Here is a 21,826-nt window from a genome sequence, read left to right on the forward strand (position 1 = left end):
GAATTCCAGTAAGTATCCTGGAAATAATGAAATTTATACCAAACCAAATTAGCATTCCTTTCATACGGCTAGGATTGTTTTATGGTAAATTCACTTATATAACAATACTCTGGATCTTCCTTAGAATTTGTATCTAGCTGTCCAGTGGTTATGACTCCACGCTTCCAATGCAAGGGGCACGGGTTCAATCCCTGGTCAGGGAACTAAGATCCTGCATGCCACGCAGTACAGCCAAAAAAAAAAATTTCTATCTGCAATATGTTCTGAATTTTATTTAATTACCCAATAATTATAAGCACAATGAATAACAACCATTACTACTAATCACTACAATAAACAGATGAATCACTCAAACAAATGTACAAACTTTTTATTTAGAATTAGAGACTCAAACACAAATTAAATAAGTATAATATAAATTAAGCCTTCATAAAACAATCCACAACCACTTTAAATCATCTACTATTTCTACAATAAAATTAAAGAGAAATCTAAAAATAGTGAAAAATCAAATTATTTTTAAACTCATACTGTCAACATTAAAATTATTATAAAACATTCAAAGAAATTTAATTAGAAAATGAACAAAGCCACTATAGAGTGATTCCTGCTATCCACTAAAATGAACTAAGGAATTAAATTATAGTATGATTTCTACTCATACACAAATTAAAAGCATTTCATTTTTAAAAGACAGTTAATTATCTGTTTCTCTCCAAGGCTGTGAGGACTACTCTGTTTACTTGACTTTTAAATTTAATATGGCACAATAGGTTTGATCAATGAAAACAGTATCACTAAAAATGTTTAGAATGTTCCTTACAGACCTTTTCTGCTTTATTTCATAAATGAGGGGGTCATATATTTAAAAGTTAAAATATTATAATACTATAATAAATATTCCTCAATAAGGTATGTGGCAAAATGAAAATATATATTAAACAATTACTTTTCATTTACAAGTGGGAAATTGATCAGATTTATTTTATATTTTCCCTTTTGATGTCTTAACTGTCCAGAAGAAAAAAATTTTTTATATTTTATGTTATTGTTATAAATCCAACTCTAAGAATTGATGCCCAAAAAACGACCAAGGGAGATAGTATGATATCTTCAGTCCATGTTGTTTCTGAAAATACTTATTAAAAGTGGAACTAGACCTGTCTTAAGTAGATAACAGAAAAATACACTATTATGGTGTTTGTATATTTAAAATAATCTAAAACAAAATAAAAGAAAAATCCACACTCAAGAATGACAACCACATTATTCAAGAATAAAGTATTCTGCATATATACTAACAACTGTGTGGCTAAATATCTTCCTAAAAACATGCATATTATAAGGCCTTTTATAATTGAATTTATAAAAACCAAACTGTATTGTTTATATATCAACTGTCATGATTGAAGCTTTCTGCACACCAGGAGAGTTAAAACTTTAAATCTGTTATTCTGTAAAACTGAAGATGAAATATAATCAAACTAGCTTTTCACTAGAAAATTTTATATATCTATGCAATCTGTTATACTTTTTGTCATCAAAAAATAGACTCCAAGATGCAGTTATTCTTTCAAAATGTTAGTTTCTACTGCGTTACTCTTTAAGAACCATTTTAATCAAATCACATTTCTTGGAGAAAATTCACTTAGGGTTCTGAATGAATCAGTTGTTTTCTACAAGCAACTCTGCCTTGAGTGGTAGAGTTCTAGCTCTCTTAGAAGTATTTTTTCTCTTTCAAAGAGAATGAAAAATATGTACAGACTTTCTTACTGACTTACTAAATGTAAAGAATAATAGAAAGTATATAATAAAATTTTGGAATACAATAACGTTTAAGTTTCCACAGTTTTTTTTCTATAAACTAGCTATAACCTCAGAAAAGTCATCTAAGTTCTCTGTGCTTTAGTTTCATCTTTAAAACAAAGAGATTAGAATAGACAATCCCTAAGGTTCCTTACAATTCTCACATGGTATGATTCTGTGCTTCTGAAGGAATATTTAATTGATATATTGAATGTCCGTAAATCAAGAGAACTGAACTAAAATAGCACAGCTGAACTAAACCTCTCCTATTAGAAAAACACAAAGACTGTGTTAAAGCTCAACTTCTCAAACCTTACTAGGCCCATTCCCTCTTCAGCCAGACCAATGAATAGCCCAGAGTTAAGACCAAATATCTTAGTTAAATAAATTATTTTAATTACAGTGTGCCAGCCAGGTCTAGGCTGGGGGTATAGTTTACATTATTTTCATCCTATTTACATTCAAGATAATCTGTACAGTTAAGGTTGGGGGGCTACTTAATATTCTTGCACTTCAAAACCAGTGAAGTTAAATACAGCAGAGTATTAGTCATTATCATATTCTGTCAATTTCAAAATAAAAGTATGCTGAATACCATTTATGGGCTAGAAAAACAACACAAAGGTAAAAAAGAAAATCTTGCTGACAAATGCTGATGTTCAAATGAATTCAGTTGTGTTTTGCCATTTCTCAAAAAAAGAGAAGAGGGAGGAGATGTCAGGAGAAACCTACTTAGGTAATACTGAACCACGACATTTCAGAAGCTTTTATGAGAAATTAATGTACCATGAAGCAGCACTTTGGTACTAGTGCAGTGCAAGTTGGTTTTCCTTTGTCTAACTATGGGCAGCAAATGAGGCACTTAACTGTAAAATAGAAAAATAGGGTAGATTTAAGAAGAAAATTCAAAATCATTCATAAAAGGTAATTAGCATTATTCAAAAAGTTAAAAATTCTACTTTTATTTAACATGCATTCAATGTTATACATGCTTTGCTAGGGAAAATCCTTTGAATGTAAGACTGCTATTTTGTTTATGAGACAGAAAATATTTCCTTTGCAAGAGATTCTGGATTTCTGAGAATGAAATCCAAGTCTTCTCAACCTGAGTGCTACATATTTATAAACCGAGAAAAATGCATCTTACCCATACTGGAGAAATGTTTCTAACCATCAACAAAGTATAACATGTGATCCCTGACTTTATTCTTGGAAGGACCAGCTTTTATTTTATGTAACTTCAAAGAAGGGGACCTAGTGACTGTAACTGAATAATGAATACATATTTAGCACCTAAATTTAGAGAACAGTTAAGTATTGCCATAGTTTTAAATCACTGTACATCCATAGATTGGGGGGAAGTCAGGTATGTGTTGTTCAATGATATCAGAACATTCTCAAAGATTAAAACATCAAGCTTCCAAAAATTATCCTTGATTTGCGAATGCATCTATCTATAACATTCAAACACAATATTATCATTTCTTCCTGGAGTTACAGACATATATTCTTTTAATAAGTAAAGAAATAAATGAGGTTTATTTTTTCTTTACCACCATTAAACTGTCTTCTGAATGTGGCACTTTTTCAGAGATTTAGATAGAAAATAGTCCTTAAAAAAAAGTCTTTCATATTCTACCATTGGTATTATTTTAAATGTTCTTTTCTATGAGGCAGAGATCAAGAGTGAAGTAAATGATCATGGGCCTCTGCTGAAAAACATAAGCAAATATAAAGCAGGAACAAAGAAAATGAACATTAATTTCTGGGAATACATTGGCACATAAGTGCTTATCTATGGGGAAAAAAAAATCACTAAATGAAAAGATAATAAATGTTTGCTGTGACATTATTCCAAGTGAATGGAGCCTATACCTAAGAGAAAGAGTCTTGTGTTGCCTCTTTAAATAAGCTTGACTTTAATTCTGGATGGAACACTTTGCTTCATATGTTAAAACTAATACATGGCATTAACTAAAGTTTTCCATGAGACAATCTAATCATTCCCACTGAAAAATCACATAATCTTACCTGTTCTCCCTATTCTCTTACAAGAAGGCTTCCCTTGACTCATAAGGGAGGAAAAAGGCTTACAAACACATGTTCTTACTCCAAGGAGGATGGCAAATTTCAGTAGTTCACAATCCTTACATTTGTCATTTATGTTCACTGTAACCAACTGCATTCCTCACTACATAATTAATTTCCTCACATACAGAAGAATTAAAATTCTCTTATTTATATCTTTAAGGTAAAATTTTCTATCTTCTTTAAGGTATTCTAGTTTATTTATTTATTTATTTTTAACATCTTTATTGGGTCTAGTTTATTTTTGAAAGGAAATGAATACAGAAAAACACAGGAACACTGTTGATTCAATTTAGTTGTTAATAAAGTGCATGTGGCTTTCAATATGAATATTGTTTGATACATTACAGCTTAAGTAAAAAGCTAACTAAGTCAAAATGAAGATTCAGCTTAGTACCTAAGATGTGGAAAATGTGAGACAAGAATATAAATTCCATATAAATAGTAACAAAATTGGGAGAAATATTCTTTCCCAAAAAAAGCCAACTGAAAATATTCTTAAATTAAGTGGACTTCTGCTTCCCAAACAACCAGACATGCTACACAATAATACCAACGTGCAATACCTGAAATGTAGAATCACATTCTGACTGCTGCCCTTGAACTTCTGCATTTAATTCACAATTCTCTGGTGTCTGATTGATTTCATCTTGCAAAGTAGGAGATATGCCATGAGTGTCATCTACAGAAGCACTGTCAGACAAGACATCTAACTTTTCAGGGGAACGAGCTATGTGAAGCTTACTGTCTCCCGTCACTTCATCAAAATGTGTCCTCTCATCAGCATCATCTAGCTGTTGAACTGAAGTTAGATACTGTTCAAGCAGACTATTATCCTGCTCATTGTTTGAGCTTTCCTTACTCCATTCACCATGCTCTTCACTAACATCCCCCATATCTGACTCTTTGCCATTTTTGACTGTGTCAATGGAATTCCCCATTATGGAACTTTCACTACCTTCTGTGGAACTTTTTTCAAAATCCAAAGAATCCTGTAAACAGTGAATTTGTTCTGTTAAGGAGGAATGAAAACCAGAGTCTGGGAATTCTGGTAAGGATTTCTCTTGAGGAGCTTCATCAGGAGCAATGAACCAATCAGAGTTTTGATCAGAAGAGGGCTCCTGACTTTGGGTGAATAATGGAGGGTCAGATGGCACCAGAGTACTTGATATGGGAGGAACATCAGGACGGCAGGAACTTAGATGCTGGTCCACCGTCTGCTGCCAAGCTTGTAGAGACCTTACCTATAAACCAAAGGATATAGTTTTACTACAAAATATAAATCATGCCTGTTTTACAACTGTCCTTTGAGCTTTCTTCCCCAACATTCATGAAGTTGGTAAATGGCAGATGGCATAACTGGAGTTAGAAACGACCTGACTCCCCTTATCCTTTCCATAGCACCCCCAGCCTAGACCTGGCTGGTACAAGTGGTTCACGTCCTTGGTAATAAAAGGTCCTTACCAGCAGAGCAGGGATGGGCCAAAGCAATTCTCTTCCTACTACTGGAAAAATAATCAGAAGCACAATAGCACATGTATAGCTGACTAAGGGGTAAATAAGGTACTCGATAAGATACACTGAAGTCTATCTAATAAGACAGACTAGAGCCTATTAATATGAGTAGATTCGCTAAAATAAAAGTCTCATTTTAGATACCCATTTGGGATAAGAGTTTTTAAAAACTAACAATATAGTATATACAACTCTAAAATACCTAAAAATACCCCAAGTTCTTGATAATATGCTTTTATACTTTTAAAGTATAATTAAAATCTCAGAATTTTACTGTAAAATCTGCAACAAGAAAGCAATATATAGAATTTTTTAGTTTCCCTTTGACCATCCTCCAAGGTAATCACTGATAGCAGGTTAATATGTAGCCTTCCAGACCTTTTACTATGTATTTTCAAATATAATATAGGTAAAATCCTATTATAACAAATTTGTTTATAAAAATACTTCCAAGGGATTATCATCAAGAAGTATTTGTTGGGATACAATAATAGTAAAACCAATGTTTTAGGGAACTGTCCCTAAAGTGTGCTACTCCAGGATTCAAACTCTCTCCCTGGAAGTCATGTGTACCTTTTAGGACATGCATATTATAGCCATCACACACTATTTCAATCACTTTTCATTCAAATAGTCTCAAAAGATAAAACAAGATAGTTACATGAAACTTCAAATTGGGCTTTTAATTTCTACTGGAAAATTATAAGAATATCCCTCAATTTAGTACTTTCCTTCAGTGTTATAGTTCTTTATCTCTCTGGTCAAAATTATGAAAATATTTTTCTTCAGACTAAATAAAATGTAACAAAATTCACTATCCTAGTTCATAGTTAGTGGCAAGGAACACAAACCACATCCTTAACCTTGAGAAAGGGTGCTTACTTTTTACCTGTAACTACTCTATGATTATCTCAGGAAATCTAGAATTTTTCTTTGTTCACACAGTAGGTAATTCAGCAAGAGGGAGCTTACCTGGTTCCAAAGGAATCTGACAGCCTCTTCTTGTACAAATTTTTTAATACGTTCTTCATCTCTTTCTTTTCGTAATCTACGATAATTCAAAATCCATTATTGATACAAGAAAGGGTGCTTTGAATTGTACTTCTTGTTATGACGAATAAACAAATATGTTGTAAAGAGATTAATATTCTAATAACAGTCCTTTCCACTTTTAGAATATCTAAGTGAAACTTTAGTTTTAAGCTATGACTCAGCATAGAAGCCAAATAAGATGTGACTGAAATCCAGATTATACTGGTTCTACAAAGGACTGCCAGTAATGAAAAATAAAATATTAAATGGCTCTTTATCTGGCCTCAATTTCCCAGCCAAACACACCAAAGGGGCAGGAGCTGCAGAAAGGATCAGGACCACAGCTTGAAACACCCTCTTCTAAGAGACCAGTAGGACTAATCACATCAAATTTCACATCCCTGTTTGCCTCCTGACATACTCTTTGCTGTCAACAGAACTTCCTCTCATTCATTAAAGTTTTCACTCTGCGCTCACTGCCCCCCTCTCTGTACTTAAACTAATCAGAAACCTAAGGTTCTCTTAGCTGTCCATTATCTCTTAAACTGTCACCCCATTCTGTTCTGAACCTCTGATCTACTTTCTCTAGCCCCCCCAAAGCCCTCCTACTGTGCCATGTGGGATTCCTGAATTATAATCAGCAAACTCCCATATACACTCAACCTCTGTAGCTCTCTCAAGTGGCAGCTACTTTTTTCACTCATACATCAGGGTCAGAACGTTGCTTCTCACTGCTGTTTACAAATGAGTCTTAACCTTCCTCCTTCAAGAACTCCAGCCATCCTGCTAAATTTCCCAAAACTCTTTTTCAAGTACTGACATCCCGTTACCGACCCCCATTCACTGAAGGCTCAGCACTAGTCTTTTTCTCTGCCCTGTTCCCCGTGTCATTTCTGGAGCTCTTGACATTCACATAGATGCTCTATCTAACAATAATCCACCCCCATCACTCATCTTCAGTCCCACTCTAGACCCAAGCATTTTTTTTTAACATCTTTATTGGAGCATAATTGCTTTACAATGTTGTATTAGCTTCTGCTGTATAACAAAGTGAATCAGCTATACATATACATATATCCCCGTATCTCCTCCCTCTTGTGTCTCCCTCCTTCCCACCCTCCCTAACCCATCCCTCTAGGTGGACACAAAGCACCGAGCTGATCTCCCTGTGCTATGCGGCTGCTTCCCACTAGCTATCTATTCTACATTTGGCAGTGTATTAGACCCAAGCATTTTGACTACACCATTTTCGAAAATGATTTCAAGCACCAACACAAACCACTACGTCCAATCCTCCCAGTTCACTTGTTCTTGCCATAACCTGCAACAACCTGGACGACCAATCTTCATCTATGACCACCAAACAAATGACCCCTTTCTCCTGTCTTTCCTTCTACCTCCTTTAAATTCTGAGATCCATCATTATAACCATTCCCCTCCCAAATGTCGACAGCTCCCTTGCCCTTCCCTCTCTCCCCTACCATGTTCACCTGGAAAAGAACCCACTCCTGGCTGAACCATGTCCAAAATCAGAATGGAACAGCTGAGAGTTGTTGAAAATCATACAGTCTGACCTATCGTTTTGCACTCTAAGTTCTTCCTCACCCTGTCCAGTTATCCTCCTCCATTCCGCTTATAAGTTTACTTTTAAGATGAATACCCCACACCTCATACCTCTCTTAAACCTCCCACATCCTCACCCCTCTCCTCACTTCCAAGTGCTGACCACATCTTGTATATTATTGGAAAAGGAGAAACAACCATCAGACAGGACTTCCCTATCCCACCATCAAACCTACCACCTTACCTGCTCCTGTTCCTACTTCAGGCTACTCCCTCTACTTGTGCACTGGACCTCTTCTTCTCTCACCTTCTCAAGAACTTCCATCCTGCACTTCTTCTTTCTTTGCTCTGCACCATCAGTTCTTCCTTCCTTATAGAATCATTTCCATCAACACATAAACCTGCTCTGTATCTCCCATCTTTAAAAAAGAATCTTCCTAAGTCCAGATTCTCCTCTGGCAACCACCTACTCTCTTCTCTTCCTCACATCAACACTTCCCAAAAGTTGGCTACCCTCACCCTTCACCTCTCATTCACTACTCAATCCTTTCCAAACCGCCTTCATCCCACTACCCACTGAAGCTGCTCTGAAGAAGCTCATTGGGCAGGAAGAGGTTAACTCAACAGGACTGGGGTGTTTGAACCCTGCACACTCTAAAGACAGGACTAGCCTTGACCAGCTCCTGAGAGATAACCTTCAAGCCCTTGGAATATCCTGCCTGATAAGAGTATCTTTGTACATCTGGGATCTTGGTTTATGCTAACAGTGTATTTTCTGGTGAATACCTCTTTTGTTCACCTGAGACCCTGGGCCACAATGCATCAGTTTGACCTTGGGTGGGGGCTGAGGTCTGAGTAGTTAAGGTCAGTCACAGGGGCACTCAACGCCTAGGTGACTGACCCCCAATAAAAACCCTGGATGCCAAGACTCGAGTGAGCCTCCCTTGAGGTTCACATACTTCAGATGTGTTGTCACACATCGTTGCCAGGAGAATCGAGCCCCATGTGTACAACTGCACTGGAAGAAGACAACTAGAAGCTTGTACTTGGTCTCTCCTGAACTCTGCCCAGTGTGTCTTTTTCCTTTGCTGATTGTAATCTATATCCTTTCACTCTAATAAACCATAATCCTGAACATAAAGAATAGCTTTCTTGGGCTTCCCTGGTGGCGCAGTGGTTGGGAGTCCGCCTGCCGATGCAGGGGTCACAGGTTCGTGCCCCGGTCCGGGAAGATCCCACATGCCGCAGAGCGGCTGGGCCCGTGGGCTATGGCCGCTGAGCCTGCGCGTCTGGAGCCTGTGCTCCGCGATGGGAGAGGCCCCAACAGTGAGAGGCCCGCGTACCGCAAAAAAAAAAAAGAATAGCTTTCTTGAGTCCTGTGAGTCCTTTTTGCAAATCATCAAACCTGAGGATAGTCTTGGGGACCCTCAACACAGTCACCAATAACCTCCAGCTGCTAAATCTAACACACAGTTCTCTGTCCTCTTACAGCACCTCTCTTCTCTCCTGAAACACTTCCCTGCTGGAGCTGGGACACACACTCTCCCAGTTCTCCTACCACTCTAGCTGTCCCTCCTCAGTCTCTTTTATTGCTTCCTCCTTTCCCACCTGATAATATTAATAAATACTGCTGGTTACAATACTAATACTCAGAATAAATCTATGAAATCCTAATTTTCCTGAGTTGACAGTCATGAAAACATGTGAGCCATGGAATGAACAAATAAGTGCCACCATAGCCCCCCAATTTTAGCCCCTTTTAAGTCCCTGCTATTTTCTTTAATTCTTACGTCACCTACTGCGTTCTACGTAGACTTTCTCATCTTCTCATTTTTATACTTAAAATTCAGTTTTTCTATATTTTCTGTACCTTCTGTGTTTAGGTATATAGATGTCCATAAGGCATGCATTCATTCAAAATTTACTGCTATGCTGCATCTATGCTCCAATTGCTGTACCACAGATGAAGATGCATATGGCAGTCCCTGCACTCAAGATGCTTTCACTATATTGTAGGAGACAAACCAAGAGTGGCAACATGGTATGGAAAGTGTCCTGGCCACAAAAGCAGTGATTCAGTGTTCTGAATCAATGCTAAGAATCTGACGCCCCCAAACCAACCAAACAGCATCCAAACTGTAAAAGTCCTAAAAAGGGGCTTTTCACCCACCTCCTTATTTCATCAGTTAGGCAGACAATGTGCTCCTGCATCCGGCGCAGCCGGATTTCATAGCGTACATCTTTAGCTTGTGGGTTGTAGTTTCTGGCATAAAAGCCCCGCCAATAGGCCTGAAGCTTGGTGGCTGCTTCATTCAATTTCTGAAGGGCAACTTTATTTTGTCCCAAAGTAAGAGATCTGTGGGTTAAAACCCTGCAAGGAAGTTTCTCTGAAGCTGTTTGAGACATGGTTTCTTCACTGTCTGGCTGTGTATGGAAGACATTGTGTCCAAGTGACTCGGGAAAAGATGTAAGACTGTGGGTGTCATCCTTTATGATGGCATTGGTTACTGCTGGCTCGCAACAAGGTAATAGCCCATCTTCCTCATTTACCTCTGTACTGATAGCACTTTTTGTCATCTCAACAGAATTCTCGTTTGCAGCCCAAAAAGCCTTTTCCCCTTCCTTATCAAAGCCGTTGTTTTCCAGACATTTCACAGATTCATCGGCAGCACTATCATTTTCTAGACCCAAGTTAATGTCTTGCAGCCTCAGCTCAACTGTAGGTGATACTGGAGAGAGTCCTGATGCAACTGGCATAAAAGTAGACTCTGAAGAGAGAAGACTACAGTTTAACTTGTCTTCATCTGTCTGGATGTCTTCCAGGTGCAGGTCATTTCGAGAATATCTTGTAGTGTGTACAGAGGCTGGAAAGTTATTCTTAACAGCATATAAATGGTCATCATTACTGCTTATCCCAACCCAAGAATTGACCTGGATGACGGGTTCTAAAAGAATCAACAGAACATCATTTAAAACATTAAATGTTTAAAGAAGTATTTTTTCAGTTGGATCCTTTTAATGAACTCTAATCCCTGAAATATAGTAAAGTGCAAAGAAATGATTTCAGTAATTTCCTCCAATATGCCTAAAACACCAAACCAAATATTTTTAAGAAAATGAATTCTTGCAATGGTCATAGGAATAATCAAAGTACCAGGTCACTTCAAAAGGTAGCAGTTCTCTGAACGTTTTCAAAAATTAGACATATAGTAGTTATATATGTCTATCTGTGTATATACATTATATAAAATATAAGATCCAAATGTTCACTTAAGCTAACAAGTACAAAATTATGAAAACATGTACTTTTTTTGTTTTATGATACCAAACAGATCAAACAACTTGGAGAAAAAGGATCAGAGATCAGTTAACTTCTTACCACTTTCCTGGACTACCTGGCAATCTTGAATGGGGCTGGAATGCTCCGGTATAAGGGATGCCCTTGTTTCAACAGGAGCAAGAGAAGATGACTCTTCATTTTGGCTCTGGTTCATCAACTGCCTCTGGTGAAACCTAAAAATCAGTAACATCTGATGTGATTTAGCGCAAACCAAAAAAAGAAAGCTTTTTCTGCTCCCTTTGAAGGGTAACACTGTCAAAAAGGTAGAAGTTTACAAGCTTTCAAAGTATATACCTTTGAAAGGCAAGAATATAAAATGGGGAAAAGATAGTCTCTTCAGCAAATGGTGCTGGGAAAGTTGGACAGCTGCATGTAAATCAATGAAGTTAGAACACACCCTCACAGGGGAGGGTGGTGGTCCAGTGGTGGTCCAGTGGTCCCTCCATGCTCTCACTGCCGAACACCCAGGTTCGATCCCTGGTCGGGAAACTAAAATCCCACAGGCTGCTCAGTGCAGCCAAAAAACAAAACAAAAACAAAAACAAAAACAGAACACACCCTCACACCACGCACAAAAATAAACTCAAAATGGCTTAAAGACTTAAACATAAGACAAGACACCATAAAACTCCTAGAAGAAAGCATAGGCAAAACATTCTCTGACATAAATCATACCAATATTTTCTTAGGTCAGTCTCCCAAGGCAATAGAAATAAAAACAAAAATTTAAAAATGGGGGGCTTCCCTGGTAGCACAGTGGTTAAGAATCTGCCTGCCAATGCAAGGGACGTGGGTTCGAGCCCTGGCCCAGGAAGATCCCACATGCCGCGGAGCAACTAAGCCCATGCACCACAACTACTGAGCCTGAGCTCTAGAGCCCGCAAGCCACAACTACTGAGCCCACGTGCCACAACTACTGAAGACTGCGCGCCTAGAGCTCGTGCTCCGCAACAAGAGAAATCACAACAATGTGAAGCCCGTGTACGGCAACGAAGAGTAGCCCCTGCTCACCACAACTAGAGAAAGCCTGCTCACAGCAACGAAGACCCAACACAGCCAAAAATTTGAAAATTAATTAATTATTTTTAAAAGCCATTAAAAAAAAAGAGGGACCTAATCAAACCTACAAGCTTTTGCACAGCAAAGGAAACCATTAAAAAAAAAAAAAAGCAACAACAAAAGAAAAGACAACCTACAGAATGGGAGAAAATATTTGCAAACGATGCAGCTGACAAGGGCCTAATCTCCAAAATATACAACCAGTTCATACAACTCAACAACAAAAAAGCCAACCCAATTGAAAAATGGGCAGAAGACCTTAACAGACATTTCTCCAAAGAAGACATACAGATGGACAGTAGGCACATGAAAAGATGCTCAACATCACTAATTATTGGAGAAATGCAAATCAAACCTACAATGAGGTACCACCTCACGTGGATCAGAATGGCCATCATCAAAAGTCTACAAATAACAAGGACTTCCCTGGTGGTCCACGGTTAAGAATCCACTGAATCCTATCCAATGCAGGGGATAGGGGTTCAATCCCTGGTCGGGGAACTAAGGTCCCACATGCCACAGGGCAACTAAGCCCACGCGCCACAACTACTGGGCCCTCGCGCTCTACAGCCTGCATGCCACAACTAGAGAGAAGCCCAAGCACTGCAACTAGAGAAGCTGACATACCACAACGAAGATATCGCGTGCCGCAACTAAGACCCAATGCAGCCAAATAATAAAATTTTAAATAATAATAAAATTAAATTTAAAAATATTTTTAAATTTTTTAAAAAGTCTACGAATACAAATGCTGGAGAGGGTATGGAGAAAAGGGAACCCTCCCACACTGTTGGTGGGAATGTAAATTGGTGCAGCCACTATGGAAAACAGTATGGAAGTTCCTCAGAAAACTGAAAATAGAATTACCATATGATCCATCAATCCCGCTCCTGAGCATATACCCAGACAAAATTATAATTCAAAAAGACACATGTACCCCTTGTTTATAGCAGCACTATTTACAATAGCCAAAACATGGAAACAACCTGAATGTCCATTGACAGATGAATGGATAAAGAAGATGGGGTACATATACACAATGGAATACTACTCACCCATAAAAAAGAATGAAATAATGACATTTGCAGCAACATGGATGCAACTAGAGATTATCATACTGAAGTATGTCAGAAAGAGAAAGACAAATACATATGATATCGCTTGTATGCGGAATCTAAAATATGGCACAAAAGAACCTATCTACAAAACAGAAACAGACTCACAGACATAGAGAAAAGACTTGTGGTTGCCAAGAGGAAGGAGGGGAGGGAGAGGGATGGACTGGGAGCTCTGGGTTGGTAGATGCAAACTATTACATTTAGAATGGATAAACAACAAGGTCCTACTGTACAGCACAGGGAACTACATCCAATCTCCTGGGATAAACCATAATGGAAAAGAACATAAAAAAAGAATGTCTATATGTGTATAACTGAGTCACTGTGCTGTACAGCAGAGATTGACACAACATTGTAAATCAACTCTACTTCAATAAAATAATTTTTTTAAAAAAAGCAGAATGTATATACCTTTAATAACCCCCAAATTACAAAGTCTCATTTAAAAGCACTGGATAGAAAAGGTTAAGAAACTTATTTTTAAATCACATAGTCAGACACCATCATATGCATATACACGCACAAACCTTCAAAGGCAGGATCTCTGATAAAAGAAGTGACTACTAAATGCTTCTAGCTATACTTTTTTTTTTGGCTGCGCTGCACGGCTTGTGGGATCTTAGCTCCCCAACCAGGGACTGAACCTGGGCCCTCCCCAGTGAAAGTGTGGAGTCTTAACCACTGGACCACCAGGCAATTCCCAAACTATACTTTTCTTTTTTTTTTTTTTTTTTAAATTTTTATTTATGTTTGGCTGAGTTGGGTCTTCACTGCCATGTGCGGGCTTTCTCTAGTTGCAGTGAGTGGGGGCTACTCCTCGTAGCGGTGCACAGGCTTCTCATTGTGGTGGCTTCTCTTGCTGTGGCGCACGGGCTTAGTTGCTCTGTGGCATGTGGGATCTTCTCGGACCAGGGATCGAACCCACAACCCCTGCATTGGCAGGCAGATTCTTAACCACTGCGCCACCAGGGAAGACTCCAAGCTATACTTCTTTTATTTTATTTTATTTTATTTATTTTTTAATTTTTTTTGCGGTACATGGGCTTCTCACTGTTGTGGCCCCTCCCACTGCAAAGCACAGGCTCCGGATGCGCAGGCTCAGCGGCCATGGCTCACGGGCCCAGCCGCTCCGCGGCATGTGGGATCTTCCCGGACCGGGGCACGAACCCGTGTCCCCTGCATCGGCAGGCAGACTCTCAACCACTGTGCCACCAAGGAAGCCCCAAGCTATGCTTCTTAATGTTAGTATTTTAAAACCCATATGAAACACCCACATTAAGGGACAAATGCAGTTTTTAAAAATCCCACTCTCCCATGCTGCTTGGCTCTCCCCACTGAAGAAATGATTAGCAATGCAGTTGCTGGGGAGCAAACTGGACTGCACTGCAAGGTTCGGTTCCCCTACAGAACTGCTACAGTGACCAGTGGCCCAAGTGCCCAGAAATGTGGGCCGCAGCACTCACCTCAGTCCTACTAACCCTGCAGGAAAGAGTCAGAGGTATTTTCACTTGTGAATTCATCAACCGCTACAGATAAATGGGCTCACCTCTGCTTGCTCAGAATCTTCTCTAGTTTGGCATCCTCTGCAGTCTGAAGACCCAGCGTAGAAGTGAGAGGACAGACTGTAGCCAGATACTGGACAAGCTGGATGTGCTGGCCAGGCCGATATGCTCTCCCCTTGCCCTGACTATACAGCCATTCAGCTTTCAAACTGGAATTGAGGGACATAAAGAAGAAGGGATGGCATTAGGGTAGACAAGATACATTTTTAAGCAATAATGATTCTTCCTTCTTAATTTACCTTTATAGCATCATTGGATATTTTTCATAAATAAAATTCACTCAAGTTAAAAAGAAAATCTATCCTTCTGATTCATTCTCCTTACTATTACAATGTTTTAAACCTTTTTTCTTGCTTAGGAGCACTTCCAAAGATTTTTACTAATATTTTAAATTTATTTAAAATAAATATTTTAAAATTATTTTCAAAGAAGCAATGAATAGTCCCTTCATTCACTATCAAACTGAAGTACCTAAATACATAAATTGTGTTTAAATCCATTAGTTCATGATAGCTTTTTTTTTAAAGCTAATTGGTCACAGCTGAAGGATGCTAGTGACCTACCAACTCATTATTTTTAAAAACTGGTAAGTAAAGGAGACAAATTAAATATTATTAATTCTACCTTTCCTATACAAACTATACCAATGACCAAATAGTTACTTCATAGAAGTATTCCAGCTAATAAAAAAATTAATGATAGAATTAAAATTTCACCATTTTGCAACTCTCAATGAATTAATGGATTTAGGCACTGATCATTAATAGCTACTCCTAACACAAGAGACAACCAGACACCATGTGCCTCTCAATAGCACCCACAAAGTAGTCCTTCTCCCAACAAAAATCTGATCAAACCTCCACATTCAACTACCAATTTACAGGAAATATAGAAGGAGAGGAGTATGTCAAAGGACACAGAGACACAGCAATTGGCAAAATAAGCACAGTGGGAAACTCTATAGGACAAATAATCTGATTTCTTCAACAACCAAAAGAAGAGAAAAGAAAGCAAAGAAAATAAGAAGAGGAGGAACCCATGGAGAGATTTGAAAGCATCATCTTGGACCTCCAGCCAAGTCGAGCCTTCAAACGACTCCTGCTCCATGTGATCTCACCACAAGATCCCAAGTGAAAACTACCCAATCAGCACAGCCAACCCATGGAGCATGCAATGATAATACATTTTTAAAACACTGAAAAAGAGAGCAGGAAAGAAATTTTTTTAATATATCAACCAATTACAATGTATGGCCTTATTTCGATCCTGTTTCCAAAAATCCATTACAAAACTGCATTTATGAGGACTAGTGGAAATGTAAGCACTTAACTAATATCTGGTGTTATTATGGAATTATTGTTAAATTTTTTGATAAGTGATAACAGTATTATAGTTATTTCTTTAAGAGTCCTTATCTTTTAGAGATGAAATTATATATAATCTGAGACTCGTTTCAAAATCATACAGGAAAAGGGGGCGTGGGTGAAGGTAGAGATGAACAAAGTTGGCCATGAATTGAAAACTGCTGAAGGTGGGTGACAGATTCAGGGGAGGTCATTACACTACTGTTTATTTTTGTAATATGTTTGAATTTCTTTTTTTTTTTTTTTTTTTTTTGCAGTACGTGGGCCCCTCACTGTTGTGGCCTCTTCCGTTGCGGAGCACAGGCTCCGGACGCATGGGCCCAGCGGCCATGGCCCACGGGCCCAGCCACTCCGTGGCACGTGGGATCTTCCCGGACCGGGGCACTAACCCGTGTCCCCTGCATCAGCAGGCAGACTCTCAACCACTGCGCCACCAGGAAAGCCCTGAATTTCTTTTTAATTAACATGCTTTTGCCTCAATTTTATCATTCTTAAATCTGCCCATCAACTTGAAGTTAAAGTTGCATCATTTTGGCATACTTTGTTTCTCTGTACACCATTTAACTCAGCATTGCAAATAGTTTGAAAATCATTTCCAATCCACAACGCTTTTCTTCAACCTTCACGTTAAGGTATCCACATTATGCAAAAAACTGTACAGTCCAAAACTGTTAAGCCACTCAAGATGTATTATAGACTGAAAAGAAACTGGTTCTTTTGACAGCTGGTTAAATAGTGCAGAAGAGTCTTGGTGCAGTAAAAAGAGTTTAGTTTTCTATGATGTGCCAGTGTCACAAGAAAGGTGAAACTGTTTTCTAACAATGAGATATAAGGTATGCCAAGCTGATTAACTGAAGTCACGTAACAATAAAAATTTTAATACACTTAATAAAAATAATTAGAAGTATTTCTTCCATAGACACATTCCTGTGGATTAAATAAAGTTCATTCAGGATCTTCATGAACTCTGCTCTAAGTTTCCATAAGTTCTCCTGCCAAGCAAATGGCTTGTTGAAAGGCTGTCCCTAAAAAAGGTCCATAATAGAGGACAATCCCCAACTTTAATAATAGCTAGCAAGCGACGCTTCCAGGTTATAGACAGTTTGTAGTTTGGGAGGAAAGAAAAGCGAAAGTAAAAGGATACAGAAGGAGGCTCAGGTATTCCACAGTTTAAGTGTGTGAGGTGAACCACGAACTGTGGAGTATCAACTACTGTAAGATTTGTTGTTCTGCCTTTGCTTCACATTCATCAATAAACACACCATTACACAAGTTTATTAATCCATACGATATTTTCTTAGGTAAAAAAAATCTCTCTGCCCATTCAAAGACAAAATTAAAATTAATTCAGCTCTAACATATTAATTTCAAATCACTGGAATATGACTTTTCTCTTGAAATTAAAGGAACAGTCTACATTATATAACAGGGATAGCAACTACTGAGAGAATTTCAAACTGCTCTTTCACCTAATAAAAAAAAAAGGAATAATGGATAAAATGATATCTGGTATTTGCTTTTAAAATATCCTAACCAAAAAAAAAGTACAGGATAAAAAAAAAAAAAAAAAGTGCAGGATAGATGAAACAAGATTGGCAAAATGTTGATAACTGTTGAAGCCACATGGTGGGTATTTAGGTGTTCATTATGTTACTCTACTTCTGTATATATTTTAAACATCCTTTCAAAAAAAAAAAACGTCTCCAAAATTCTGCTCCCTAAGTTCTGATCTGTAAGCAACAGAGGTGTAGCTTGGTACTAGGTCCTATAAACAGTAAAACAGAGATTGAAAACAAATTCAGAAAGAACTCCAAATACTGAGGTGTTACACAAAGGTCCTTCCCCAGGTGTGCTTCTCTCTGAGAAAGCCCTCAGCCAAAGCACCATAGCGGTGGGTGACTGCTCAAGTTACTTTTTTGGGTGACACACACACTTAAGACCTGGCTACCCAAGGTCATCAGGGAACTTGGGACACTTTTCATCATGGAGAAAAAATTTAACTTGGTTGTTCTTAGCAAACAACAGGCTGGGTAGATACAAAAACTAGAAATTCCTTCCTGCCTATCCTTCAGGGCAATTCCAAGGCTGACCAGGAAAATGTTGGAACACTGCTCAGGCTACCCACTGATTTTTCAGTCAATAGCTCTCCCTTAGAATAATTCCTCCCTCCAAGACAAAATACTTCCAGAGTTGTTTTAAAACATGGGAACACTGTTTACAGACTACACAGTTGTCTCAGACATCAACTGCAGCAGCATTTTTCTCAACAACCTAGGTTCTTTGGTTTGAATAGAACTCTATTTACCCACTCTTCTATGCACTGACATTTGGGTTGTTTCCCAAATGTCTCACATAGCTCCCAAATGTTTGGAGCTATTATGAATAAGGCTGCTATGAACATGCTTATATACATGTTTTTTGGTAGACATAAGCATCTATTTCTCTAGGGTATATACCAGAAACCAAACTGCTGGGTCATAGTGTATTTATAAGTCCAACTTCAGTAAATACTGCCAGTTTTTCAAAATGGCTGCACCATGTACACTCCTAGAACAGTGTATGAGAGTTCCAATTGTTCTACATACTCATCGGTACTTAGTATTGTCCGTCCTTTTAATTTTAGCTACGCTGGTGGGAGCTGGTTGATTTGAAGCCTCCATAATAAACGAGGAAAAAAATAATCTTTCTGAATTATCAAAAATATCAACATAGTGGTTATCTCTAGGGGGGAGGGGAGTTATGATGAGAGTGGGGCAAAGGAGATCTCTGGAGTGCTGGTTTTGTTCTAGTCTTATTTTCAGTGATGATTATATGGGTATTTTTAAATAGCACGTTTGAACTATTTCTGAATTATATGATACTGTGCAATTTTTTTAATGTGGGGGGAAAAGAATCTGTCTGAGAAAGGGTTGCTTTTAAGCTACACTCCCACGTCTCCCTTCCTCCCATACTTTAGTGTAGAATAACCCCACAGAGAGAGAGGCTACCCAAGTAAAAGTCCACTCTTCCCTACCTCCTGAAGAATCTGAAATTAAACAACTACAAAACATTATAGAGAAAGTTCCCAAAAAATGCAAATTCACCTTAAAGTCACTTGGATTAAAACCATTTCCACAGTATAGAAACATAGCCTTTGCATTATTATTCATCTCTTCAACAGATATCTTCTGCTTTTTAACACCAGCTTTAGTTTCTAAAAAACTCTTCAATCCCCAGTCCCTATCCTTAAGTAATAATGACAATTATCACTTATTAAGCATCTACTGTCTGACCAGTATTATGCTCTACCTATTATCTTTAGTTCTCACAGCATCCTTGAAAGCTAGGTAGTTTTAGCCACATTTTACAGATGAGAATACTAAGGCTCAGAGAAGTTATGGAACTTGTCCAGGCCACACTGCTAATGGGCGGCAGGGAAAGATGTGAAGCTTTCTCTTGTCTCTCCGGACCAGGTCTCATTCTCTTCCCAGGTCTCTCTTTATACCAAACCCTTACCTCTGCCCATCTCACCATGCTGCTGCCACATATGAAAATGTTGCCAGTCCTACTCCCACAGAGAAATCTGATAACGTCTTTCTTTCTATTAAAGGAAGATCCAGAGAAGATAATCCAAGTAAACCCATATTCCAGCTTTAGAATTACCCACAGTTTGAAATAAAATAAGGTGTCTGAATACACAGCAACACTCACTGCAGGAAAAAGGAAAAGCCACATTTTGTAGGCAAACCAGAGCTGACATACGTCCTGCACCCTACACCAGCACCACCACTATGTAGCTCCTGGTTGCCATTCCTCACTGCCCCACACCCTGTACAGCAACTAGATGAAAGAGAGGGAGAAAGAAAAGGAAAACCCTGTCAGTAATCTACCATTCCTTCTCCCATCGAGAAACCCCTCAAGCGACTTTCAATCTGTAGAACAGAAGGACAAAAAAAGCGAGGAAGAATGTATGTGTTGAGTCCATGAATGCAGGTGTGTATGCAGTGAAAGGAAGAAGAGAAATGAGGCAGAGTGAAGAGAATTAAGTCATCCTGATTCTCACTATCCTCTCTAAATCCACCCTTTCTTGTCCACAACCTAGTTCCTTACCTCCCCTGAAGCTCTGATTCTACTGATCATGTGCCAGCGTCCAGAAGACCCCATCATGCAGGGGTCCCAGCTTCAAGCTGCAGAAACCATCAAAGATCTAGAGAAGGGGGAGTTCCCACTTCTGCTGTTTCACAGGTAGAAGGTGAGGACCAATCAGCATGTCTGCTACCAGTTCCAAATTAGAACTCTGCACGCATTTTCCCAAGGTCACTGTTATAAAGAGTAGTTGGGTACTAAAGTATTATTAATACTGCCTTTACAATATGATGGATAGAAGCTTTTGTGGGATTGATCTGAAATCCTACACAGCATCTATAACACGGTTTCTATGTAGAAATGCTCCAAGCCCCAAACAATCGATTAACAAAAGGATTTTTAGAAATCAGTTTGTTGTATGTTGGGCAAGAAGTTAAACTCACTAGCCCCAACCTCTAAGGTTGATATTTATTTCTTATCCTTTTTTAGAAAGGATAAAAAATCCTAAATGAACAGCACAGAGTCTGCTATATGATGGTACAAATGATCTTAATTTCTAAATGCACATTTCAAGAAACATTCAGTTTATTAATCTGTAGTAAGCTAGAAATGGGCTTTTCAGTTAACTTCCATGATAAATGTGACGTTAAAGAGGTCACGTTCACCTTTCCTTCTGCGATATCACATATCCATCTAGGACTCTGAGGTTTAAGCACCAGCTGACGATGTATGGCCGATAGTCGAACCCTGGAATGGAAGGTGTTGCCATCACACAAGGATTGTTCATGATCGACAACTGTTCCAATTCAGTTAAGGATGCCAGAAAAGAGATCTGGAACAAAGGACAGCTTTGTTGAATGAAATGGACTACTCGGTGTCAAGCGCAGGGCTTCCACTGATTACACATCTTTGGCAGTTTGAGAATGTAACAATTTCCCTCTTGTTTTGAAAAGTGACAAGTAACACTCTTATACCACTGACTTCCAAAATTCCAACAATATGGCCACCTGTCCTTGCTGCACAAAGTCCCTTAGAAAGCACTGTTTCCTAGCAAAGAGAACCCTATTTTGAAAATATAACAGCAGCCAGAAAAAGGTGCAGAGTGTGCCTTATTAACCCTGTTAATGTACATGTCCCTCTACCAACAATTACTTCCCAATGGAGTGATAAGTACAGCACTGCAAATGAAATTAAGCCTTAATAACCCACTAACATTAAGTAAAAGTAGAAAGAAAAATAATGGTCTTCTAGAGCCAAGTGTTTCATCCTGATAGCAGTTTCTTCCAAGATACTCACAGTCTAAAGTGAGCTCAC

At 38.4% G+C, this 21,826-nt stretch overlaps 1 protein-coding gene across 4 annotated transcripts in view; it reads right to left on the reverse strand.

Moving 5' to 3' along the window:
- Nucleotides 1–290: 290 nt before the first annotated feature.
- The window catches only part of CEP97 (centrosomal protein 97), a 28,495-nt gene continuing 6,959 nt past the window's right edge, over nt 291–21,826 (reverse strand). For 2 of the 4 annotated variants that reach the window (XM_032630801.1, XM_032630803.1), the window contains exons 6-12: nt 21,178–21,344; nt 15,068–15,232; nt 11,384–11,517; nt 10,175–10,949; nt 6,382–6,457; nt 4,461–5,138; nt 291–2,672 (exon numbers count right to left, since the gene is read on the reverse strand). In XM_032630801.1, coding sequence (XP_032486692.1) covers nt 2,643–2,672; nt 4,461–5,138; nt 6,382–6,457; nt 10,175–10,949; nt 11,384–11,517; nt 15,068–15,232; nt 21,178–21,344 — 2,025 coding nt within the window. In that variant the 3' untranslated portion in view covers nt 291–2,642. Of the gene's footprint in view, nt 5,139–6,381; nt 6,458–10,174; nt 10,950–11,383; nt 11,518–15,067; nt 15,233–21,177; nt 21,345–21,826 lie in introns of all 4 variants that reach the window. The other 2 variants (XM_032630802.1, XM_032630804.1) reach the window with 1 other exon arrangement.

This window comes from Phocoena sinus, chromosome 4 (assembly GCF_008692025.1).
Source record: "Phocoena sinus isolate mPhoSin1 chromosome 4, mPhoSin1.pri, whole genome shotgun sequence".
Lineage (NCBI taxonomy): Eukaryota > Metazoa > Chordata > Mammalia > Artiodactyla > Phocoenidae > Phocoena > Phocoena sinus.